Raw genomic sequence first — 27335 nt, 5'->3', positions numbered from 1 at the left:
CTGATTCGCTGGATTTGGTGGTAAAGGACGATTTTGGTTCCACGCTGGCGTTGGACCACGTTTTAAATTGGCTAAATTTTTCGGATCCAACGTTTGTGTTTTTCTCGAATCTTGAAAAGTCGCCAAATGTGCAGGCCCATGTGAATTGTGAGACAGAGTACCGGTAAAGGATGCCACGCTTGGTGTCCAAGGTGGTTCTCTACCTAGGATTTTATATATTCGGTATAGTACTCTCTAATGTAATAATATCATATAGAGATGACGAAGGAGAATTTATTATTATTTGTATATCTTTTTTTGAAATTTTATCTCACCAGACCCTGCGGGGGCGTGCCCTCAGTAGAAGTCACTAGATTCTAAAGTTTTGCATTGCTTGCTCAAAGTCGCGTACTGGCCAGGTTGATCTCCGAGTCCAGAACGGTGCTCAGTTCGTCCACCTGTCGACTGCTGATTATGCTGAGACGATTTGTGATCCCCGCCTCCTCCGCTCCCGTTAACACCCCCACCTCTATAAACGGTAAACAAAAGAGAACAAAGTTGCAGCATTATCTTTCTCTTAGATGATTCCTTGTCACCTAACTTATGTCAGTTTGAATCGTTTAATCTAAATAAAAAAAAGAAAATGTAGATGTTAACGATGATGAAAATTAAATGAATAAAAAATCAAACAATTATGAATTATGCGTGAAGATGTAATAATAATTCGAGCGTCACTAATGAATTTAATATCATTTGAACATTCGTCGTTGAAACATCGAAACATTATAATTCATACAAACATGTTAAAATACAGTCAATGAGAGAGTAATAAAAAAAATAACATCGAACGCACACAGTTACCGTGTTCGATTTAATCACGTAGTTTTAATGAAATAGCTGTTAGTTCGAGGTAACGTGATCAAAAGATAAAATCGGTATTCACTCACTATCCTGTGCACTGTATGTTCTATATAACAACGAAAGCGACATTCAGAAAAAGGCGCAGCGGAGCCTTGCGTTGTTAATCGCTAAAGCTTGGACATTCGCTTTCTAACATTTCCTTAATAATAAAATACTGTAGATTTTTAATTATTTTTTCCTAGCAGTTTGGTAAAAAATTTGGTATAGAAAACTCATGTCCATGCTCCATTTTATAACACTGATGCTTTAAACTATTATTCTCTATGATATCAAGTAACAAATTCGTTTAAATAAACATCGCTGAAAAGCGATTTTTAATGCACATTGCCTATAAAAAAGTTGAACAACTCATCAAATCTATTCTAAGCAATCAGCAATGATGGCATTAGAAAAACGGTATTCTCGCGAAAATATTTAAATGCACCGACATCGTCTCAGTGAAAGTCTTTGAATATTTCATTTGAAAGATCTCGTTTGATAAAAGTACGAGTATGTAAAGGAGAAAAAACATAAAAAAGTCTCATGCACAAACTTTAACATGCTCTCGTGCAGCTGACGTGCTCGAGCAGTCGCAGTAGCGTAGGACGGCGGGGGCGGCGTTAGCAAGAGAGGCTGCTTAATGGTATTATGGGTGCCATGAGCATTTGGATTAAGAGAAGGGGCTGTAGGCGGGTACGACCCTTGGCCACGAAGGGTCCTAGCTGCTATCGCTTGAGATGCTGCCGATGGTGGCAAATATGGATCTTGTTCATCCACTTGATGGTAATCTCTTCTAGAACAAATCGTAACAGGCATCATATTTTGTTCATTCATTTCTTCATATTTGATTAAAAATTTAATCTAAACTAACCGTTTGCGTATATATATCCACGTGTGAGAATCAACCCATACCAAAACAGTAAAAAATAGTCCAGCGGCTAGACTCGCAAGTAGCATGAAGGTAAGGCCGTATCTGAAAAGTATGATCTTAATGCAAAAGTTTATGGAACACCGCGTAACGCGATGAGAATAATTGGAAAAATTATCATCGATTGAAATTAATGCTTACAATCCCAAGTGACATAAACTTTTAGCAGCATGAACATATTGCTTGTGAAGTGGCTTACAGTCTAGTAACGTTGCTAGACCAGATACGAGTCTATTGACCGCGTTAACGTCAGTTGAGAGGCTACTCAACTTGGGCTTTAGTTGATCATGCTGTTCCTTGAAGAGTTCTACCGCTAAGCGTGTAACAGTATTCAAGTTTAGCCTCATATTTTCTACAGCTCGTTGTCCGTCTCTTAGTCTCTGTGTAAAAGGATTCGTGCGAGTGTTCTCGCAATGCGTGTAATACGAGAGTACCTCGGAGGCCAAAGTGGAGGGTACCGATCTAGTTAAATAACCATCCGGTGACACGCAGAGATCACCGAGGGCAACCGACGTTGCTAAGTAAAGAGAGGCCATCAACCAAGAAACTATTACCGCAAATAGTCCGAATACAGAAAATCTGAAAACGATTGAACTTATTCATTTGTCGATTTTATATTCAAGAAAAAAAAAAAGAATTCTTTTGTTCTTCGTTTTTTTTTATTTCTAAACACTTACGTAATTAGAACACATCTCGAGTGTCTAACAACTCCGACTACTAATACAACGCAAAGAACAAGAAGTGCACTCAGTACCGCCATAGTAATGGGCCACCTCAGTTGCTCGATTTTTTCTCCCATGCTAATGGCTCCTGCAAGACTGATCCCGCTTAATGGCTTCCGGATTTCGAAGCTTCGGTTGACGGCAATACTCGTGTTTTGTTTCATACTATTCAATGCTACCAATAGTAAACCCAACATTGTTTTGTTGCTAACAGGTGCATCAAATTCGTCCCCCAAAGCAGTTAACTGTCGCTGTACTTTCTCTTGTAGTGTCGCCTCTATGGTGTCTGTCTGTAGAGAGAAAAAAATATTTTCTATATATACATATATACATCTATTTATTTATTTTTTTTTCTTTTATTCTAAATTTAACTAGTCTTGCAAAGAGCCGTTCGACTTTCTCCACGTTCTACTTAAAGGCTGGATCAAGATACATTTTCGATACATATCCGTTTCCAATAAATGACGTTTTATATTAAGCAACGCGAAGGAAACGCAGATTGCAGCATGCAAGAGAGAGAGAGAGAGAGAGAGAGAGAGAGAGAGAGAGAGAGAGAAAGAGGGAGGGAGAGAAAGAGAGAGAGAGAGATAGAGAGAGAAAGACAGAGACAGAGACACTTGATAATCGTATCGACCTCGATACGATGGATCTTGACTCGAGTAATACCGCAAGAGTAGTTATAATTTACGATGACGGCATTTGAGTCCATCGAGTTTTCATATCGATACAGAACAGAAAATGCAGCTAATGAAATTCGAAACGTTCAAATGATTCGATTATTGGCGATTCGGAATCGAACGATAATTTAGAATCGTTACTGCATACTATGAACGAAAGAGAACGTGGTTATTGTCCATAGTCAATTGTCGTTATCAATCGAATCTCTATTGCAAATTTTCTATCACTTTTGTTGCCATACGTTGTATGCAAATTATTGTTTAATTAAAATATACATATATCTCATTGAATATGTTAATAGATATAACTATACATTGAATTGGAATAATTTGAAATCATGAAGATGTATTTATATTGTCCTCAATTATTTTCATGATATCCAAAATATTCTGATATCTATTTAGACCTTGAAGATCGTGGAATTTGTCGAATAATATTCCAAGCAATTCGAAATATCTTGCGATCCAGTATCAAACACGAAACGCGTTTCATTTGGAATGGCACGTCTTCGAGGGATAGTTTAGTTTATCGATCGAGGTTGAACCTGGTTTCTCACACCCATGAGGATCCCGTCGACGTTCTTCGCTGCCGCGACTAATTGTACCAAACCATTGTGAACGTCGTCATTGCCGTAAAGGCCAACAGCGACCGCTCCGCAGCAGAGCAACGCAAGGATGACCAGTGAACACTTCAGCAGGGTTATCGACCTCCTGGGCCGCGGCTTCCGGTCGCAGCATCTCGTTACTAGATAAACCAACAGTACCAGTAACGTCAGGATCAACCAGGCCGCAGGAATACTCCCGAGGATACCCAGGCTCTGTAATTATTAAGGATGATCATTAACATTTTTCTTTCTTTTTTTCATTTGTTTTTTTATTTTTTTTATTTCTTTTTCTTGTTTCGTTTAGAAAAATTGTTATTGCATTGATATCATTAAAATACGAATGGAAATTTTCATTCCATAATATTTGAAAACATTCAAAAAATATTGTATATACTAGGATTATCATTAATGAACTGAATTCGTTTGAAATAATTTATATCAATTTATTGATAATTTTCTAAGATCTATATTTGTTTAATACATTTTTCAACGTTAAAAGTTTGATTTCTCTAGAACATCGTTTCTGAAAAAAAAAATTCGAGCCAGAATTAGCCGATTAGAGGATGTGTGGAGAAAAAATAAGTGAAAATGAGTCGAGCGAAGAAGCGCGCATGTGTGTTTATGTGCGAGTTTCAGAGGGTGGCTTGTTGAAGGGCGAGGCTAAAAAAATATGTTGAAATAAACAGTCCTCCTGGTGTTCCCAATTACCACGACTCGGTGTCGCGTCGAGGGTGCTCAGACGTGGGTCTCCGTCATCCAGAGGCTCCAGCAGGCACCACCTTTCCTGACTTGGTTTTCACCAAGTTCTTTATGGGAATCTCGACTACGAAGTAACTCAACCCTACTCATCTCTTACTCACTCCCTATCGCAAAAGCAATGCATTCGCATGAAATTTCGCATTTATTCGTATCCCTCGAATCCAACACCGTCATCACCACCATTACTCTCTTCGACGTAACACCAAAGATAGGGAAAAAGAGAAAGGGAGAGAGTTAAAACGAGCACGCTTTTTCAAGAACTACCTCCAACGTATATTCAAGTGTAACATAATTTCCCTGCAAAACTATGGCTTTTTTTATTTTCTCTTCCTTTTTTTTTCTTCTTTAGTATAAATCATTGTTCAATTATTTCATTTTTTATATAGTTCTAATCAATCGTTATCCACTTTCTGTATAATTTCTAACTTGAAACTAACGTGGTACAATCTAGTAGAATGAATTTTCAATTTTCAATTAGTAATAATATATAATTCACTGTACATATAATTTATTTGAATCATCATCGTCGTCATCGTCGTTGTCATTGAAACGATTGAAATTGAAACATCATTATTGTCCTATTGTGATCGTCATATATGTAAATGAACATGATTGTACAAGATTGTAACAGTAATTCTTGATTACTTAAACGATACATCCGTCAATGATTACCTAGGAAAATGTATCTTTATTAAGTATGTACACATACATACATAATATATTTATATAGTACAAAGTACTCAAGGATATTCGTAGATAGGAGAGTTGATTTAAACATCAAAGCTTGCTTGACAGAGCACCGAAAACTCAACGTAGTCAAACATCTCTTATATACCTGTCCTGCATTATAGTTCCGGTCGTTGATGTCATTGTAAACAATGGGTCAGTTCGTTCCGAGACGTCGAGCTTTACGTGGACTCCATTTCACTGACTTCGAGATACGAGTATTATTGTCTTCTTAATAAAGACGTAATATTTACTCGAGCGATTCTTTGCACTCACTGCACATTATATTTCATTATATCATCTCCCTAACAAGTTAATAGATTTATTAGCTCGGTGATGTCAAACTCGTATCACATTCATAGTTATTGAATATACGTATGCATATATGTCTTCTTCAAAATTAAAAATATATCTACTATATATATATACAAAATGATAAAATCTATGATAATGTAAAATCTGCATGGGATGATAAATTAATAAACTCGAAATTAATAAAATGATTAATAAATAAATTCGAAATATCAAACTATCGTATTAATAAAATACTAGAATTATAATTTATATAACGCTTTTAATCGTTTGGTAAGTGATTTTTATTAATTAATTATAAATATTTTTTAAATCGTCAATATATATGAATAGTTTGAACTATATAAATAATTAAATATCAGGATTGTATTTATTATATTACGTGCTGATATTTTATAAAATTCTAATTAAATATTTAAAAATACTGATCCAATAAATAGGAGGCTTAATACAAATGATGTTAAATAAAAATATTTCTTGCAACAAAAATGTGTAGTTATGTGTACAGATATATACTTCAAGTGTTGTCGCCAAGACTTGAGTTAAACGAGCGTCAAAAGATTTGATTAGTTGAAAAGTAAACAAGACAAGAACAATGCCGTTTTTTATGAACTGTGAGTTGAACAAAATGATAATTGACAAATGTGATAACATAATGATTTCGTGTATTAAAACGAATAAGATATTACAATTTTAATATAAATTATGATCGTTAACAAAAGCTAATATCCACAAAATTCAAATTTGACTCTGTCTAAGCAAAGTTGAAAATGTGATAGCGTGAGGATGAAAAGATAAAAAGGAACTGTGAATATTGAGCGATGAGTGTAAGAGAAAGAAATAAAAGAATAAAAAGGACGAAACGAAAAGGTTGGAGAAGTAAATGGAAGAAGAAGAAAGAGGAGAAGAAAAAGAGAAATTCGAGTAGTAGAACGAACGAACGAACGAACGAACGAATGAACGAACGAGTTAGCTGGACGTCACGGGTTGCAGTGGCAGAATCAACATGGAAAGCACAATGGCCCGGGAAAATTCAAACAATGCACAAAGGCATCGCATAATGCGCCTAGGGGCAATGTGTGGGTTTTAACGGGCAAGGAACACTCGTTCTCCACCTCCTCCATCTCCATCTCCACTTCCATCTCCACCTCTTTCTCTTACTCGTTGTCGTCGTCGTTTCTGGAGCGGCTTCGTCAAAATTTCCGAGAATACATTTTCGCGAAAAAAGAAAAATGAAAAATAGGAAAAGAAAAAAAGAAAAATTCAAACTCCACTCCAAAACCGTCGTCTCTCCATTTTTCCCTGCTTCTTCGTATATTCGTTCCTATGTATAGATATGTATTATATGTGTATATGTATGTATTGAAAATCATCGAGAGAGAAAAATATTTTCTTCCGAACGATATTGCTGTACTTTTGAAGCATAAAAAAATTTTTAGGTATATATTTTGACATATTTGCTAAAGGTTCATTTCGAATTGATAGGCTATATTGAAATATTCATAGCTAGAAAAAGCACGTTCGATATAATATGAATAAATGCATTTTTCTCTGTATCTAAATATAAATGGTTTATCGACATATACATATATATATACATACATACATCTTGTCTTACAGAGTTACTTGAATCGACACGACAAAACTGACATCGTTATCGACATTTTTCGACAGTTTCATCGTTCTATTACAAAAGACGGTCGAGCTTTTCAGGTTTGAAAATCGGGAATCGCTAAAAGCAATCGTGAATGTTCGGAAAAGTTTAGATAAATCGAAAATAAGTCTCTTGTATCGTATTTACATACATATATACATATATAAATTAATGTAAAAAACAAAATATGGATTCTTATAAAATAGTAATCATCGATTTCATTGAAATAAATGATCTAACCTCAAGATAAATCTCGGAATGTGGATTGAATGTGTTGTTGACTGAATGAAGAGAGACGTTAAGATGTGGCAGACTGTGGAAGACCCTTGCTAATTGTGGTACTGTGTATTGTTCGGGAAGCTGCTGACCACCCGCCATTTTGGAGAACCCTTGACTGCCGAAAACCCCGTTGAAGAACTTCTCCTTCTCGTCAAGACATGCTACGGTACACCTGCAATCATTAATCATACATATTTATTTTATTTTATTTCATTCAAATAAATTATTTTGCCGAGGCAATTAAACAAAATTACTATGTAACTGAAAATTTTCATCTAATACCATTATAATACTAACAACAACAACAACAATAACAATAATAACAATAATGACAATAATTTTTATATTATATATATATATATATATTTGGAATAATACGGGCACCAAAATTTTTTATGTAATTTCAAAAATCAATTATTCTGTTTTCAAATTTTGTAGATAATTTTTTTATAAGTTGAAAACAAATGAATCTATAAAGTCTCAAAAAAGAATAATTGACTTTTATGATCATCAAGGAACTTTTGGCCCATGCAGTATAATAATGATTATTATTATATATGTATATGATATTATATATTATGTATAATATATAATATACATATTTTTATATATGTATATGATATTATATATTATGTATAATTGTATTATTATTATTATTATTATTATTATTATTATTATTATTATTATTATTATCATCATCATCATTATCATTATTATTATGATTATAAGGACAAAAAGTATAATTTGAAGTTGTTCCAAGATAAAAAATGATAGAGAAAGTAGAAGGAAAATTGTATTAACGATGAAAAAGATGGAAGAGAAAGTAATTTGGATAGGAGAGTGTGCTTAGTATCGAGGCAGGTCTCGATATCATTTAATCTCTGTCGGATGTCGCTTCGACATCGACTGGATGGCCTAAAACGCTTCACCGGATCGATTCAATCACGATCGAAACGCCGTAGTAAGAGCAACGAGTGTTTAACTAATGAAATTGCTGCCAGCTGTGCTATCCCTCTGTCATATTTCAATCAATCAATAATATTTTTATTTCTCTTTTTTTATTCGTTTAAATTGTTAACTATGTAGATATATTTTTAAAATAATGAATATCATTCATCCAATACTAAGCATACTACATATGCAGCTGCTGTAAAATTGAATTAAATTATAACAAAACGGAAATATAACAAATTTCTTTTAAAAAAGCCAATAATTTTATTGATATCAAATTCATTGATATTATTGATAAAATATAATCTATCCAAAAAATTGTCATTTCTTTAGGCGATAAAAAGAAATTACTTTTTGTTATTCGAGTTGAAATATTATTAAAAATTAAAAATTATTCGTAAATTTAAAACATTTTAGAAATTTTAAAATCACAATGAAAATTCTGAAAGAAAAAACCAAAAAGATAAAAAAAAATCTGTAGAACACATCCCATCACAGACAGATTGCCGTGTCTGGATCACGTTCATGATGTTTCCGCGTCGTGCCCGTGTCGTTTCCGCAATGAGCCCGCATCGTTTTAACGCCAGTAAATTCTCCATGTGTTGTTTCGCTTAATATTGACACATTTATTTTATTATCTGGGTTTTATTTTTATATATCTATCTAATTACTAATTTTATATATATTTAACTTTATAATTCTAGTATATTTGTATAATTACCTATTACCATATAACATAACTACACTATATTAATATAAATATAACCATATAATATAATATACTATAATTATAAATAAATATACTATAATTATATACACGTAGAGTTAATAAATTTGAATGCAATATTTTATTATTTATATATCTATATTTAAATATATAAATATATAGCTATATCGCATAAAAATTGATCTGTTAAGTTCAGAATTTTTTTCATCAAGAATCTTTCGGAAATAAAAAGAGACAATTATTAATGCAAACAGCGAAGTGTAAATAATGAAATCGGGTCGATTCAAAATTTAATCGTAAGGCGAGAAAAGCTTATTATAGAATAACGATCAATAGACGGCAATTTGCAAACGTTAAACGACACAGTATCGTGTCGTACCATATAGAGTAGCTTTATTTATTTCCACATTTCTTTTCTCATGCATTTTCATGACTCATTAAAAGTTGGCAAGACTGGTACTTGTGCCCTTTGCATATAACACCGACGACACGGTTCCGACTCTTTGTCACGAGATATACCAAGCGGCCGTTTAAAGGAGTCGACCGTTCTCATAAATAAAAAGAGGTCGAAGAAAGAGTTTGTGAAAGAGAGAGAAAGAGAGAGGTGGGGCGGGAGAGAGACTCTCTTTCTCTTTCCTATACACTAAACTTACACCAAGCGTGAGAACAGTGGGTCAACGATGCCGACACTTGCTTCCTTCAAAATCGTCATAAAATCTACACGAAAAGTTTGATGAGAGGAACAGAGAAAATGAGAGAGAGAGAGAGAGAGAGAGAGAGAGAGAGAGAGAGAGAGAGAGAGAGAGAGAGAGAGAGAGAGAGAGAGATTAAATAAAAGTTACAAAATACAAATATAAAGGAATGTGTAACTTCAAAGTTATAGAATGTTAAGTTAGTAATAGAATAGTATAGTAAGTTAGTATATAGAATGTTAAAAGAGTATGTATAAGATATCATTTTTGTTTGTTTCACATCAAAGAAAGATCATTAACTACATAAATTTGTTTTTTACATTAAACGTTTATTATGAACACGTTGACATACACTATTCTTTTTGTCATAACTTAATGCTTGTTATTCTCATTAAGTTACTTCGAAGTCGTTCTTCCAAGAAGTCACTTCGACGTAAAAAAGAAAAAGTAAAACAAGGATTGTCGGTCTTTCTCCAAACACTTCCCCCGGCATAAGTGCGTTTATTATAAAGCTCACTTCCATTAAAGAAAAAGTATGCTTGTCGTAAAAGAAAAGGGGGGAAAGAATCGTTTTCCACGATCAGCATAATCGAATCGATTTCAACCGAGCTTATCGTAAGAAGAAACTTAGCTTAGAAAGGAAACGTTTTCTCGATAGTAACTATCTGCTCGATGAGTCGTCTAATTTTAAAGAAGAGAAGGGGAGAAAGAAAGAGAGAGAGAAACGATATCTCTCAAAATTACTTTCATACTTATGCGAAGATAACGTAAGATATTATTTAATCTTATATTAAATCGATCGACCCTTTTTTCTTATTAAATTAAAAATACTATCTTCTATAAGCATACTAAGGTATAGAAATTTTTTTACCAAACAAATTTTTTCTACTTTTACTTGAAATTCTACGATTATCTTGATATTTTTATGTTAAAATTTGTGTTTTCAAAAAAATTTTAAAACGTTATACGATAAATTAATACTTTCTTAGAAGATAATATGTAACAAAAGTATATTGATACTTTTGTAAGTACCAATCATAATGATTTATTCGAGTTGTTATATATTATATATATATAAATCATATGTCTTTTATTTATGTTAATAATTGTACTATTATCTTAAATTTATTTATTCATATTTCTATGTTAATAATTTGTTAAGAAATTTTTAAAAATTCTATGATAAATTGTCACTTTATCAGGAATATTATCAAAATATATAAATATTAATCGAAGTAATTCATTCCAGTCGATAAATTAATTATATTATCATAATAGAATCATAAATACATATCCATTTACATACAAATATATGTACGTAATACACAAAAATTGTCAATCGTTTAAATTAGCCTGTATAAAAAGTTAAATAAAACACAACTAACTATGTATCACTAATTGCAAGAATCACTGTAAAGAGAAACCTCAGTCTTGTACTTTTAATTAAATTAAATCACTTCACGTGGGTTCGTTAAATAGACGTACATATGTAATTGGAAGGAAAGATCACGCGTGCATTAATCGTCATGATTAGGCGAAATGCACGAATGAAGATAATACGGTTGGTCACGTTGTCCGTGGCTGATGACAACGATGATCAACATTTACTGCTGTGATCGTTGAGTTCACATGAGAGAAAGAGAGAAAAGAATAGAGAGAGAGAAGAAGAGAGGGAGGGAGAGAGGGAAAGAGAGAAAAAAAACAGAAACACCCAAAAGACTCGCATATCTTCGTTTCTGTTTGGTTGTATTACTTGTAAACAGACTTAGTGCGTCATCCTATCGACATTTTAACGACGACTTATCACGGAATACTTTCTTCTACGTGATTATTAGAAAACTTGTGATTATTAGTAAAAATACGATAAAGAAATTGCTGTGACTACATGTATGATATATAGGGTAATGGTGAAATATTTTCCATTTCAATAGAAACGGACGTACGCGGGGAATGTGCGAACGAACGTGCGAACGAATGAATGAACGAACGAAATGTATAACTAAAATTCCCTCGAGAAGTGACCTATTATATATAATAATAAAAAAATTTTTTCTCTAAAGAGGGAACACATCTCGTGCTTCAGTAAAATAAATTTTATCAATACGAACGTTACAGATAACACGAACAAGGTTTGAAAAAAAAAAGAAAAGAAAATTAAAGAAGAAAAATAAAGTAAAGAAGGAAATAATAATACTTTATCGTAAGAATTATTGCAAGGAAGACGATGATACATTAATTACGTCATTCGCACTATTGTACTAACGTAAATTCGTAGAACACGTTATCTTGACAAATTCATTTTGAGTTTAATTTGATTGAATTTTTGCCAAGCTTACTTCCTAGAACCTCTTCCACTACTGTTTCAAATACATATATATATATATATATATATATATATATATATAAATGTGTGTGTGTGTGTGTGTGTGTGTGTGTGTACTAATGGTAATCTTGAAAATCGAGGTATACAAGTTAACTCTTAAAATGAGGTATATATATCATTGCCAAGCTTGGTTATCGCGTTATCATCTCTTGCGATTTATTCACGCTTTTGTAAGATACGTTTCTCAAGCAGTTCGCAGAAGTCGATGTTGTTGATTTATGTGTATCTTATGATGCGATTTCTCGAATTGCGTAAAAGCCATATGAAAAGCCCAACTTACGAGTTACTCGAACGAGTAACTCGATTTTAATGAATCAGATAAATTCGTCAGCTACAAATGAATTCCTTATTGGTTTTAATTCAACAAGTATCTATACATAATTAATATACTCTGAAATAGAAATTGATGAAAATTGTTAACCTTTTTATAATGCTATGTAACTTTAAAGTTATATTTTTACATATATTTTTAAAACTTTATTACATTTTTTTGGTATAAAAATAAAAACATATATATTCTTATATGTATATGTTTTGAACTGTATTAAAAATTTTTTATCATAAAATTAATTGTTTACTAGACACAAATTATAGTTAGTATAGTATAGTTACGCTATTTCTCTATTTTTTAATTATTTTTTCTAAATATTGCAATGCAATCGATTGTCTATCTCGAAAATATATTTACATATTAATACTAATATCACATTTTATAATAAAACCTTTTAAATGTGACACAATTTATCTAATACGATGATCAACATTTATCAAATTTATAGATCTAATTTTACTTTATAAATTGTACGCATTATTTATTTAATAATATATATGTATCTTATACATAGGCACTTGAGTTATTATGCTATGCATAAAAGTAAACTAAATCGTCAATTAAAACGTGGAATTATAGTTTCTTTCTTTGCTTCAATTTTTCTTTTTCTTTCGTTTTTTTTTAAATTTCTTTTTATTTACGTTCACTTTGGTTTTTCTTCTCTTTATCTGTCAAAAAAGTAGCATATAGTCTAGAAAGAGAAAGAGAGAGAGAGAGAGAGTTCGAAGACAAAAGCCTAACTTTTTACGTAAATACCAAGCATAAAGAAATAATTTTTTTTTTAACATTTTAATCACCAAGAGAGACAAATAGTGGAAGCTTCCTCCTTGGAGGAAGGGACGAAGAGAGATAAATAAAAAGGGAGAGTGGGTCAAAGAGTGGAAGAAAGAAAAGGAAAAAAGAAAAATATTACTCTACGCAGTACGAGCTTCGTTAATTTTTTTTCTTTACTTTTTATATCTACATTTTATGATTTGTAACGTACAAATGTATGAATATACGTTATAACAATCTTTTTCTTAATCACGAAATATTTTTAACCGATAACATTAATTTTTGATGATTTGCATACGTGAAAAAAACATTCGCATATTCATGCTTGATTAGAATCCATCTTCTTTAGATACGTATCAATTATTTTAAAATATTATTGTAGAAAAGCAGATAAAAATTATCATTACATTAAGATAAGAACTTTGACGCACAATGTCATTTATTATATATATATTGATCTAAAGATTTCTTAAAACACAAAAAACACAACATGATCTTCTCTACGATCTATAACTCAATTTATATCCATGTCTTTTTCTATATTGTGAATATTATATTAATTTTAATATATAAAATTTTATATTAAATATATATGATAAGTAAGTTTTAATATTTGATAAAATTCAAATTGTAAAAACATGAAAAACTTTGGATACTAAATAAATATTAAATTTATGATGATAAAATGAAATGAATTTAAAAATAAAAAGAAAAAAAAAAAAATAAAAGAAAAAACATTTATATAAGTGTGTAACTTGAAAATTACATAAGATTAATCTATTCATCGATCATATCGAGAAATAATAACTCTTAGAAATTACAATTAACAAACATATCGAAACAATTTCTCAATCACTGATTTCTTATCAAATAAATAAATAATCTAACCGAATATCAAAGAGTAAGGCGTGGCATAAAGGAACTTGAGGGAGTTGACTATGAATGCAAAAATCGATTGCCGGAAGTTGTTGTTCCGTATCTCTCTCTCTCTCTCTCTCTCTCTCTCTCTCTCTCTCTCTCTCTCTCTCTCTCTCTCTCTCTTTCTCTTTCTCTTGCTCTTTCTATCCTTGTACGTATATATGTGGATGTATCTGTACATGGGTGTATGCACGAGCACGAGCTCGTTTCCTCTTCATGACATTGCTAACATTCTAGAATTCACAGTATATCCTTCCCAAAGGGATACGTGCTCATATTAAGACCAACAAGGAACAAAAAGAAAACTTTAGTCACTGTTGCAAAGCAAAATGCAATTATTCTCGCTGTTACCGACCAACTTATTGTTCCTAGCAAATAATAATATAGAGCTTTAATGAGATACGAACCTGTTACATCTCTCTGTGTTGCTGCTAATGTTTCAATCGCAAATAGTTCGTTGTCTTTCCTATAGAAAACTTTCATGAGTGGAGATCCCATTAAAGTTACGTTATTTTTGTTAGAGATATTATGTTTGAGAAATTATGAATGAAAGAGAAAAATAGAAAGAGAGAGAGAGAGGGAGTGAGAGAGAGAAAGAGGAGGTATAAAATTAGAAAAAGGTTCGACGATTTCAAGATTCACAGAAAAAGTGTGTGTATGTGTGCGTATATATGAGAAAGAGATGGAAAGAGAGAGACGACAACCGTGAAGGCTATTTAATCTTTAAAGACGTTTTCGTATTCCATGGGAACGTCGTGACCTACGTTAAGAAAAGAAAGGGAAAAATACAAGAAGAAATGAAGAAAAGAGGGCGTGGTGAGACGTGTGTGTAAGCCCTTTTCCAATTTCTTCTATTATTCCGGGTTTTACGTGTCTAAGGTTGAATTCGAGAGAACCAATAATGTCGTTCAATGAACATTGCGACCCTGGAATTTGCGATACACGGCTTGATTGTTCAAGAAATAAAAAAACAATATTTTCTTTGTAAAAAAGTTTTTGAAAAAATTTTTTCTCGATAATAATAAATAATTATTATTATTAAACCAATAACATTACAGAATTATAATAATATAATAATAATAATCAGAAAAAAAAGAAGAAAATGTAATGAACTTACAGATTTCGTTAAAAAAAAATTTGTTGATAATAATAAATAATTCCAACTAAGCCAATACATTTTAACATTATAATAATATATATATATGATACTACTAATATAACTATTCATACTAATATCCATAGAATATAATGAATATAACAATTTATCAAGTGATCATAGCTACGATACAAAAAAAAAAAATAAAAAAATAAAAAAAAAAAATAAAAAAAAAATAAAAAAAAATAAAAAAAAAATAAAAAAAAAAGTAAATCGCGAATAAATCATGACTAGCGATCAATATAAAATGCATTCATTTTTATTAAGTGTTGTAACGCTACACACACGCTCATATATCTCTTATACATCAAAGAGATTTCTAGTTACACTGCTCGTAGTTACTACTGTTCGTTGTAGGTGTCTATTGCTTTGAGTATGTACATATTTATATACGTACATATAATATATACATACCTATCAAAAAAAAAAAAGGAAGTAACGCGTTTAACATCGCAGAGAAGTAGAAGAGATGCATTTGCCGGAAGAGGAATACAAGATTTTTCAAAAGAAGAAGCAAACGGGAGATTCTCAATCTCTGATCCGCTAGACTGGGATCAACGTACTGCGTATATATAGATACATATATACATACATACATGCATACAACATATATATATATATATACACATACATACATCATACATACATATATAATACTTTCATAGATATGTTAAACTTTATTAAAATAAACTTTTACGTATATGTATATAAACATACACACATATATATATATATATATATATATATATATATATGTGTGTATGTATATATGCATATGGAGTCGTAAATGTGACGATTACAAGGATACCAAAGTCGAAGGTAACTTCACATGTCACGGTTTATGCTCAACGAATAAATATGACGGCCAGATGCTCTAACGGAATTTGCTTTCTTTTATTCCTCTTTAGCTTTCTCTCTCTCTCTCTCTCTTTTTCTCCCCCTCTTTTCCTTATGTATATCTTCGATACGTAAGAAACAGCAGTAATTATTACATGAGAGTCTTTTATAATCAAAATATAAAAGATATTCTTTTTCTTTTACTTTCGCTCCCTCCCTCCCTCTCTCTCCCTTCCTCTCTCTCCCTTCCTCCCTCTCCCTCTCTCTTTCTCTCTCTCTCTTCCTCTCTCTCTCTCATTTATGTATGAAACATACATATGTTCAAAAAGAGAATTAATTATTACATTAAAGCAGAGATTCTGAAAAAGTGAATGGCGTTTAAATATTAAAATGTATGTAAAAATAATTTACATATTCATTAAGTGAGTTTTACTCATAAAAATATCATCAAATGAACAATTCAAAGATGATTCATTTAAAAATCACTTGAAAATTGCTTTCCTCCTAATTTCTCTCAACTCGCAAATCTATATCACATTAATTTTTAATTGCTTATCAATCAAACCCCAACATAATAGACTTACCCCGTAATTAGACTTTCGAATCTATTACGTTAAATTACCGTTTTCAAAAGTGCTATCCATTAGAGTATATTATAGTTAAAACATAAAAGATTTTCATAGAAAAGATGTAAAAGGAAAATTTGTCAATGAAAATTTCTAAAGCAAATAGAAATCTTTTATAATATAATAAAGTTTTAGATTGTGGAATATTAACGAGCAAATTATAAGTTTGTTCATTTCTACTCGGCTGGCTTCACGAAGTAGTCGTTAAATGTTTAATTGACTCTCTCACTGAGAGAAACAGAGAGAAATAAGGAGAAAGAGAGAGAGAGAGAAAGAGAGAAAGAGAGAGAGAGAGAGAGAGAGAGAGAGAGAGAGAGAGAGAGTCATATCACGAAACGAAATAAAACGATGAATCAAAAGTTTCGTGCTGTTGCAGGATGCATAAGTAGTGGTAACCCAAACGACGTTCTAAAACTGTAACAGCTAGCATGTAACATAGTACATATATATATATATATATATATATATATATATATATGCGTGTGTATGTATATATATATATATCAGTGGAGAATTTCGAGGAGGGAGAACTTCAATAATTGAATATTGATCGTTCCTTATTCGATGTCCGTGCCAATTTCCCTTAAAGCGTCGGCGGTCGCATTTTTTCCGAGAAAATGTCTCCGTTGGGAAAACTTTACGGGAAAAGGAGAGGCCACGATATCGACATTTTTCACCCTTATCGATAATAATCCTAAACGATGAGAAAAAGGCCGTGCCCGAAAAGTAACGTTAACGAAAGCAATTAGATATTTTTACGAACTTTCTTTCTTCTTTTTCTTTTTTTTTTTGTTTATTTTTGTTTTTCATTCGTTTGCAGTTATTATTTTTACGAACTTTCATTAAAATGAAATATCAAGGGAATAACGGTGAGAAAATAATAAATAATAAAAGAAAAAATTAAATATTTTGTCGTAAATCTAGGCATCTCAAACTCTTTAATAATATATTTTTATAAAGAGTCTCTCTCTTTCTCTTTCTCTCTCTCTCTCTCTCTTACTCTTACTCTCAATCTTTCTTTCTCTCTCTTGCTTTTCTTAGAAATTCTCTTATAAATCGTACTAGCATGTTATAACTCGAAGGTGAATTATAAATTTTCCCGAAAGAACAGAGAGCTTGACTCTAAGGTAGAGTAAAATGATCGTAGCAAGCTAGCTAGCTACTGAACGTAGTAACGTCAGTTTCTTTTATCAAAAGGATCGCTTTATTAATTCAGAAACAACGTTATATTCCATACTGTTCTCGTGTACGTACACGTACATACGAGCGTAATAGAGACACGCAATAGTTATAATGCATGTATGCCTATCTATTTGAAGTCGACAGGTGAGCTCACGCGCGATTTGCTTCGTGTTAGAGAGGTACATGTATGGGATTATACGCGTGTATGAGCACAGTAGCTAGAACAATGTCACTGCATAACCATCTCTCTCTCTCTCCCTTTATATATATATATATATATATATATATATATATGTTTGTGTGTGTATGTACGCGCGCGTGAATATATGTACATTCGTATCACCTAATGCGTCGTGTTCCCTTATCAAGAAGCATTTACACGTTAGCTGCCATTATACACAGCACGATGACCCGAATTCATTCTAGGTACGTAACTCTACCATCTAGCTATTTTTTTTCTATTTTCTTTAAAACAGAATTAAACATTAAAACTATCGATAGTATCATAAGTTCTTAATGCTTTGGAAGAATATAAAAGGGAACAATAGGGAGTTCAGACGTAAGTATATGTATATAAAAATATGTCCTACATTTCGTTCCTTAGGATAATCGATAATCGTCGGGGTTATTTCTTTTTTTAAATGAACTTAATAAAAATAAATAAAAGCGATATGAAAAAGGATTGTCTATTAATAATCGATAAAGGAAATATTTTAAATTGATCGAAATTTGTCGTAATAAAATATAAATGTTATAAGTATCGCCGATTATAATTGACAAAATAAGATTTCGTTGATTGATCAGAAAAAAAATAATCGATAAACGTTCTCTCCTAATTATTAAATTAAACTTAACAATAAAATATGTAAAATAGGAATAATCGTGTAAATAAATTCAAAAAATTTATTATGATTAAATATATATAGAGAAAGAGAGAAATAGAATTTGTCTTCGCGTAATATAAACAAGATCGTCAAGAGAAATTCATTGAAAAGAAATTAAAACAATAGATATAGTTTCATCATCGAGTCGTTTAAACTGAGCGGTAACGGCTTCCCTTTTCAGGTCAGATTTCCTTAACTCGTACCAGGAAAATAATATTTCATTGAAGGCTGTTAGAAAGGGTCGACGAGCTCCTCGCTAGTTCGGTCGCGTGCTCGCGGCTCGCTTCAACATAGTTTGCATTGCAATTCTACCGGCTAAAAAGTCCTCCTCCCTTCCTCCGCCCCTTCGTTCAGCTACAAGCTCCAGGGTGTAACGAAAAGCCCGAAGCGTTTACTCGGAAAACTCAAGCCTTTGAAAAGGCGAGAGCAGAGGAGGGACGGGAGCATGGGCGGTGGTGAGGGTGATGGGAGAGGATAAGGTGAGAAGGGGTGAGTGAGAAAGTCTCGGTTGCCTTGGATTTCTGAAGACTCCGGAGGCTTGGCTTTTCTATCGTTTCGCGTTAACCGATGGATAATTTGCTAGAGACGGTAACATTCATGAAAAGAGGATTCCAGAATCTTCCTTTCTTATTCGCGAGCTTTCTACAATTATGCAAGCTACCCCAAGAATAGGACGATCGTTCAAAACTTTATTCAATTCGGCCTACCTATTAACGTAATTTTTTCTTTTTTTTCTTTTTTTTTTTCCCCTCACTTTTTCATAAGAAACTTTTCGCGATTGTATCGAAAAAATCAATGAAATTTTTTCCTCAGGTTCGATCTTCAAAAGATATTTCAAAAGCATTAGAATAACAAATACTTTGAATTAAATCGAAATTGGATTAACAAAAAGAGAGGAAATTAAATTAAATGATAAATGAAAAGATAAGGATGAGTTTTCGTGATAAAAATTGAGTTTTATAAATTTTTTTTTTTTTTTAAGAGAGAAAGAGAGAGAGAGAATGAGAGAGAGAGAGAGAGAGAATGAAAGAGAGAGAGAGAGAATATTAAGTTCTTTTGAGAGTGAACGTCGGCATATTGAAGATTCAAGGAAAGAACGAGAAGATCAACTTCTCACCTTGCATACCAATCGTTCATTGTAAATCGAACGTATCCGTACCATTGATGCATGCATGGCAGTCAGTGACGTATATAGCAATACATCGCCACATTCCAATGACCCACTCGGCTGCTCTACTGTGAATTCAATAACGTTTCCGTTCGCTTCGCTTGCGAATTATTGCACGTGCATATACACTCGAATGCATTTGCACCATCACTATTTTGATCTTACGAAATATCTTATTATTATCAGAAAGAAGAATATTAAAATAAAGAATCAAAATTTTTATGATACTGTAATCAAAAGTCCTAATTGTATAAATTATTGCGTCTTTAAAATATATAAAATTTTGTAAATTATTAATATCAAATGTATTGTTATTAATATCAAATAATGTATGATATAATCATGTTTCTATAATATAATATATTTATTTTATATTTTAACATTATATCAAATTATATTAATATTATTATATTAATAATAATGTTTAATGTGTTAACATATGTTTTTTATGCTTTAATATTATATAAAATTGTTTAAATATTACATATAATAAAAAAAAAAATATGATATTGGAAAATAAAAAAAAAATGGATTTTATAAAAAAAACCGTATATAATTCATACAAAAAATTTAATGAAACAATTTTGAAGAGAAAAAGAAGAACAAATTTGTCTCTTTTGTCGATATAATCGAGTATTTGTTGAACGGTGACAATACGATAAGAAAATAACATTATTCGCATCAAAGAAGAGAGAACATAGATTGAAAATCGATTTTAATCTTTAGAATAGATCATCTGTAGACAACACAACAGCGCTAGTTTTGATTTCACGGAACGTAAATCGATTAATCGAGCCGTCGCTTTGTTCTATCTCGGCTACGTTTCACTGGTTTTTTTTTTCTTTTTGTTGTATTTTTTTTTTTTTTTTTGTACAATATCGATGTCTCTCACTTTACAACGATCGAATTGTGCAACGTAGCGGTAAATAAAGAGTAACTACGGCCAATCAATCTTTTGTAATGCATTGATATCAAACATCGTCAAGCGTTATTGCACAAATAATACTTCTCACATAATTGGAATTTAATAACAATTTTTTTGTAAAAATATAATTTATTTTATACAACTGATTTATCACGAATTATTCAGTTACAATTGATTTATTCAGTTACAATTGTAACTGAACAATTGTACAGATTTTATTTTTTATTAAATTTTTTTTTTGATTTTATAATTGTTTTCTTAATTTTATTTTCTTAAATAAAGCAAAATTCAAATAATTTCTAAAAGTTGTCATTAAATTTTATATAAAACTTCTTTATATTCTCTTAATACTCTGTAATCCAATTTTTTATCGTCCCTACAAAAACTTACATAATTTGAAAGTTTTTTTCTGAAATAGTATTACTTATAATAAGTTAGTATATTGTACTATATATTTTACTATTAAATTAGTATTAATAATATAATATAGTATACTATAATACTAATACTATAATATACTAATATTACAGTAAATTATGTGCAATTCATTAGTACAATATATTACTAAAATATATAGTATAATATATTGTATAACTTAGTATAGTATGTTATTATTTTATATTAATATATATTATTATATACACTTTCTTTAGTTTAGGAATATATATATATATATGTATACATCTATTAAAACATTGAAATTTTTGATATATAAGGTAAAAATTAAATTTGTAGCGACAAAATGAAATGAATTGTAAAAAAGAAATAAATGTATTTCATGAGCATGTAAAGTTACATGACGTTATAGAGATTTGCAAGAGAATTTAATTAAGAAAAATATTATTTTCCATCCTTTTAATAAAAAAAATTACAAAAATAAAAAAGAAAACTAACATGAATGCAGTATTCAAATATGCTACCGAGGAGACGTAACTACCGAATTAAAAGAGGAAAGAAGGTGTAAAAACGAGAAGAGCGAGTAAAAGTAAAGTCTGACATGTTGGAGCATCCTCCAACAAATTTTATGTCAAAATTTATCGGTTCCTTTTCAACCATACGTACCTATACACATACAAGTTCACATTCGACGTACACATAGATAGGTACTGTATGTAAAATTTCGGCTGCGTATAGATACATGAAATTTTTATTGGGAGAACTCGTATTTGTCCCTTCTTTCTTCAAAGTTCTCCACATTTTTTTTTTCTTTTTTTTTTTGTTCCGTGAGTAATCTCATCAACAACCCCATCGAAATTTCCCTTTTCATCCCTTTTCGAAGATATTCGAGAGCCCACGAGTTTTCCATTTAATTTTCTATGAAAACTGAGTGCGCAAGTGGATTCAGGTGTCGATAATGGTGTAACGACCATCGATAATAATATCGATTTACTTTTAATCTTCAGGAGCGTAACATCCTTCCATTTTTTCCTATTCGAATTATCACGCTGCATTATCTTTTATTAGTGATAACGATGAGAGAAAAATAATATTAAAATAAGTGACATGCATATAAGATGGAGAGTACTCTCAACTTTCAACAACGAAAAATTATGGCTGAGCAACTGTGACAACGTGACGTTGGGGTTGAATTCTGTGTTATTCGAGTAACGTAAGAAAGAAGTATCGATCGATATCAAGTTAATCAGCATAGAATATATAGAAAATGGCATGATAATAGTTAATAATGGATTAATTAGCTCGGTTCGGTGAATATTTAACGACGAAGTCAAATGAAATGGAGAAAGATGAAAAAAATCAAGGGAAAAAATAATAATAATTATTATTATTATTATTATTATTATTATTATTATTATTATTATTATTATTATTATTTATAATTCATAATATCATTGAAATTTTTATTTATAAGAAAAAAATCACTATATAAATGATAATAAATAAATCAGCTTGATGTTCGATGCAATTTGATAAAATAAATTTAAAAAGACTAGAAGGATATCTAGAAATAAAAGATCGACATATAATAATGAAAATAATTACTATTTTTATAACTCATGATTGGATTGAGAATCTGATTAGTCAGTAAATAGGAATGTATGCGTATTAGTATTCCTAGTATGTTTGAAACAACTTGATTTATTTCTCGTATCATAATCACAATTCTTTTCTTCGTAGCAACGTCGAAGCCACAAACGTATCGATCGTTCGTCGTTTTCCTCGAGTTTGTCGCGTGAAATCCAAACGTGCGTTTTGCACGCTACGAAGAACAAAGTCGAGTCAATAGGAATTATCATTTCTTTGCGATCGAGAATAATATTATTTTTCTTGATCGATCGAAAGAAATAAGAAAAAAGAAAAAAAAAAAAGAAAAAAAAGATTAAGATAAGATCAATGTTTCATGTTTATAATTTCAAATATCTAAATGTCAAGATAGACGAATTATACCCGGTAAATTTGAATATTTCGAATAAGTTATTATTAAATTAAATTAAATGAGAGTCCATAAATTACGTATAATTTATTAAAGTAACAGTAATGTTTCCAGAATAAATGAATACTTATGTAAAACTTTGATATACCACAATACATAAATCTCAACATTGCATACATATTTTCTGTTCGAAATGAGAACGGTACGTACATACATACGTATACGCCATTCTTCACGTACGAACAAACTTTCTAAATGATAAAAAATGTCGCATGAAAACAAACAAACTAAAAAAAAAAAAAAAAAAAAAAAAAAAATAATAGTAATAAAGAAAAAAAAATAAAGAATAAAAGAAATACTCGAACAAAAACGTGCCTTTCTTTCATAACAATCATTTTATTATTAAACAAGTAAAATTTCAAATAATTTCAACTTCTCAAAGAATTCTTTTCTTTTTAAGGTTAGCCTTCGTAATCGGAAGAAAGAACATCGTAACAAAAAAAAAATAATCGAAAGGAAACGGAAGTATACTGTAAGGACGATCGATAAACTCGAGAGCATAGATCGTGAGGTGAATGATCGTTCCATAAATACGCCATGAAAATGGTGCTCGTTCGAGGCTCAAGTAAAGATATTTTATATACATATATATATATATATATATATACATACATAGATAGATAAATAAATATATAGATGAATAGAGAACAAATTGAACGTATAATGCGTACAAGTGCAACAATAAAGACAACACCTGATCACAAAGATCCATCTTATATCTTCTTATATCGTCGAGCATCGATTCGATTCTCTCGACGATACGTGAGTAATACTAACTAGATATTGCCTGGAAAGAATCGAAGAGATAAAAGAGACACGTAAACGCACCTTTAAAGGTAATCTCGCGTCGTATTCGAGGTCGACGCACATGCGAAGGGTTAAAGCTCTCTATCTCTCTTTTTCTTTCTCTTTCTCTCACTCTCTCTCTTTCTCTCTTTCTTTTTCTTTCTCTCTCTCTCTCTTTCTCTCTCTTTCTCTCTCTTTTCCTCATCTCAGTATTAGTCTTTTGTTGAAAGTTCCTTTTTTCTTTTTTTATGTTTCAAACAGAAAACAGAAATTCTAAAAAGTAGAATTTAATGTAATTCAGTTGAGAATATTTATGTCATTAGTTTATAATATAACAGTTTAATTTATAATAAAATATCAGTACTTTAATATCAATATTTTAATTAATATGCTTTGTAAATATATTAATTTATCGATATTTTAAATAGATAGTCAGTATTTATAATAAACCCAAACGTAATCTAGACGTAATCCTGACGCTTAATTATTTATACCGATCAAAATATTCACATATACTGATCATATATTTTACAAAATATTTCCCATTAATTAATATAAATACTAGTAGATATATTATTGGGTGATAACACACACACACACACACACACACACACACACACACACACACACACACACACATATATATATATAAAGAGGGAGAAAGAGAGAGAGAGAGAGAGTGTTTGGAATTTATTTGAATAAACTTTGAGAGCATCCTTATTTGTAAACGTACTCTTGAATCATAAAATCGAAAAATAGAGAAAAAAGAGATATTGAATTTGATTTGGATAAACTTAGAATGAATCATTGGATGATAAATGTGGAAAAGATAGAAAAAAGAGAGATCTTTACATTCATTTGAATAAGCTTCATGAGTACCATTATTAATTGACATATTGTTGAATTATAAAATTGTAAAAGAGAGAGAGAGAGAGAGAGAGAGATAGAAAGAGAAATCTTGAAAATTGATCGAATAAACATCGTGAGTATCATTATTGTTGCATATATTGTTGAATGATAAAGTTCAAAAAGTGAAATAGAGATATTGAAATTCATTTGAACAAACCATGAATGTTATTATTAATGGACATATTGTTGAATGATAAAATTGTGTGTGTATGTGTGGGTGAAAAAGAGATAAGAAATCTTGAAATTCATTTGTATAAACTTCAACCCTTATCATGTTTGCACGCACACACACACACACACACACACACACACACACACACAAAGAAAGAGAGAAAGAAAGAGCAAGACGACGTCTTTTGATCGTTCAAAAACGTACTTAAAACAAACCGTGAAAGTTTGAAATAAAAAGAGAACGAGAAAGAACGAAACGAACGTTTTTTCGTGCAATTCGAGTGGAATGTTCGTAGCCGGCTGTAACAGTCCTGGGAAGACGAAAACAGAATGGAAAAAGGATGAAGAAAGAAAAAAGAAGTCTGGAGTCTCTGAGTGCAGTCGAAAAAGTAGACAAGAGTACAACTCTTGCTTGGTTTACGTCTGTATATAAGAGTGTGTATGTGTGTGTGTGTGTGAGAGAGAGAGAGAGAAAGAGAGAAAGAAAAAGAAAAAGACAGACAATTCGGCGAGGAACTTTCTTTCTCTATTTCTTTCTCCTCGTTGTCGTCTCTTATATCACCCTTCAAGTTCGCGCCACCGATCTCTTCCGTCTTCATGAACCCATCTTTCTATTTCTCTCTTTCTTTCTCTTTCGTAAACGAAGAGGGTGAATTTTACGATCTCGAGACACCCGCATCGCGGCACATCTGCGGGTCGCTTTTGTATCTCTCTCTCTCTCTCTCTCTCTCTCTCTCTCTCTCTCTCTCTCTCTCTCTCTCTCTCTCTCTCTCTCTCTCTCTCTCTCTCTCAAGGCCCAGCCCCTTTCTCTTTTCTCTTTCTCTCTCTCTACCTCTCTCTCTATCTCTATCTCTCTTTCTCTTACAGAAAATCCACCCTTACTCTCCTTCTTCATCGTTCGTTCGTTTGTATAGGTATACATGTACGTACGTACGTACGTACGTAGGTACGTACGCACGTATGCAGGCACGTACGTTTGTTTGTACGCACGTACGTACGCATGCAGGCCAGACAAGCTGGCAGGCAAGAGCAGCCTGTATGCGTCCTCCACGAGGGTAAAGGGAAAAAGGGGGACAAAGCAGGAAGGGACGTGTATACGACGTATTCTTACACCGGCGCCGCGCGAAGTGCGTGCCCGTGTATCGATCCCGAGAGTACACACCAAAGGCGGGCATGAGCGCCACCAATGTTGTTCCTATTCCTCTTTTCTTCTCTTATCTCGAAAGGAGAGGCGCTGGCCTCTTCTTATTATCGTATACTCGTTCTTTTTCTTAATATCGTTAATGATTTTTCCTCTTATTCTCATCATTTTCCGTTCTCGTTTCTCGAGAAAATGAAAAATTAAAAAGCTTTGATGTTTCAAAAAAAAAAAAAAAAAAAAAAAAAAGAAAAAGGAAAAAAAAAGAAAAAAGGAAAAAAGAAACACAACGATATTGAGAAAGAACGAATGAGTTTTTAGATTTTAAAGGTAGAATCGCGTTAAGGATAATGAAACTTTCGTGCATTTACGTTAAAACGTTTAATCCTTACCTTTATTCTTTCACTGAGAAGTCTCGCTTAAGCGACGCACGAGAGCACGACACACACGTACTATACCCGACGGAGGCCCGAGCCCAACTGAGAGCCGTGAGGGAGTGGGGCGGCGCCTCGGCCAATCGCGGCGCGGCTGCGTTGCGCTCTCACCAGCGCATCCTTCTCTTATGAAGTCTCGCTCTACCGCACGCCGATACTACGAGAAACGACTCTAATGTTCGTCAGGAACGGATCGAGTTCAATCAAGGTCCCTACTCATCGTTACTCTCTTTAGAGTTTATCTTTTATAGGGGGCTTGAATTATTGTACGTACGCTACTGTTTTGTATATTTTGAATAATGTTCTTTTGTCCTTTTTTTTTTGTTTCTTCTTTTTCAAAATTAAATATA

General features: G+C 31.7%; 1 protein-coding gene across 4 annotated transcripts; it reads right to left on the bottom strand.

The window, feature by feature from the left end:
• Positions 1-61: 61 nt before the first annotated feature.
• Positions 62-27116, bottom strand: LOC124423006 (protein tweety). 4 transcript variants are annotated; one of them, XM_046960215.1, is made up of 9 exons: positions 26944-27116; positions 7503-7713; positions 3752-4024; positions 2485-2819; positions 1949-2386; positions 1751-1852; positions 1433-1672; positions 315-508; positions 62-203 (listed from the first exon to the last, which is right to left on the bottom strand). In XM_046960215.1, the coding sequence occupies exons 2-8, from the start codon at positions 7638-7640 to the stop codon at positions 337-339; spliced, it is 1698 nt and encodes a 565-aa protein (XP_046816171.1). In that variant the 5' UTR covers positions 7641-7713; positions 26944-27116; the 3' UTR covers positions 62-203; positions 315-336. The 4 variants fall into 4 exon arrangements, with proteins under 4 accessions (XP_046816171.1, XP_046816173.1, XP_046816172.1 ...); XM_046960217.1 differs by having other exon boundaries at positions 1580-1672; XM_046960216.1 differs by having other exon boundaries at positions 1433-1669; positions 26944-27115.
• Positions 27117-27335: the final 219 nt, after the last annotated feature.

This window comes from Vespa crabro, chromosome 3 (genome assembly GCF_910589235.1).
Source record: "Vespa crabro chromosome 3, iyVesCrab1.2, whole genome shotgun sequence".
In the NCBI taxonomy this organism is placed as follows: Eukaryota; Metazoa; Arthropoda; class Insecta; order Hymenoptera; family Vespidae; genus Vespa; species Vespa crabro.
The sequence above is the reverse complement of the archived record's forward strand: the minus strand, read 5'-3'. Positions and strand labels throughout refer to the sequence as shown.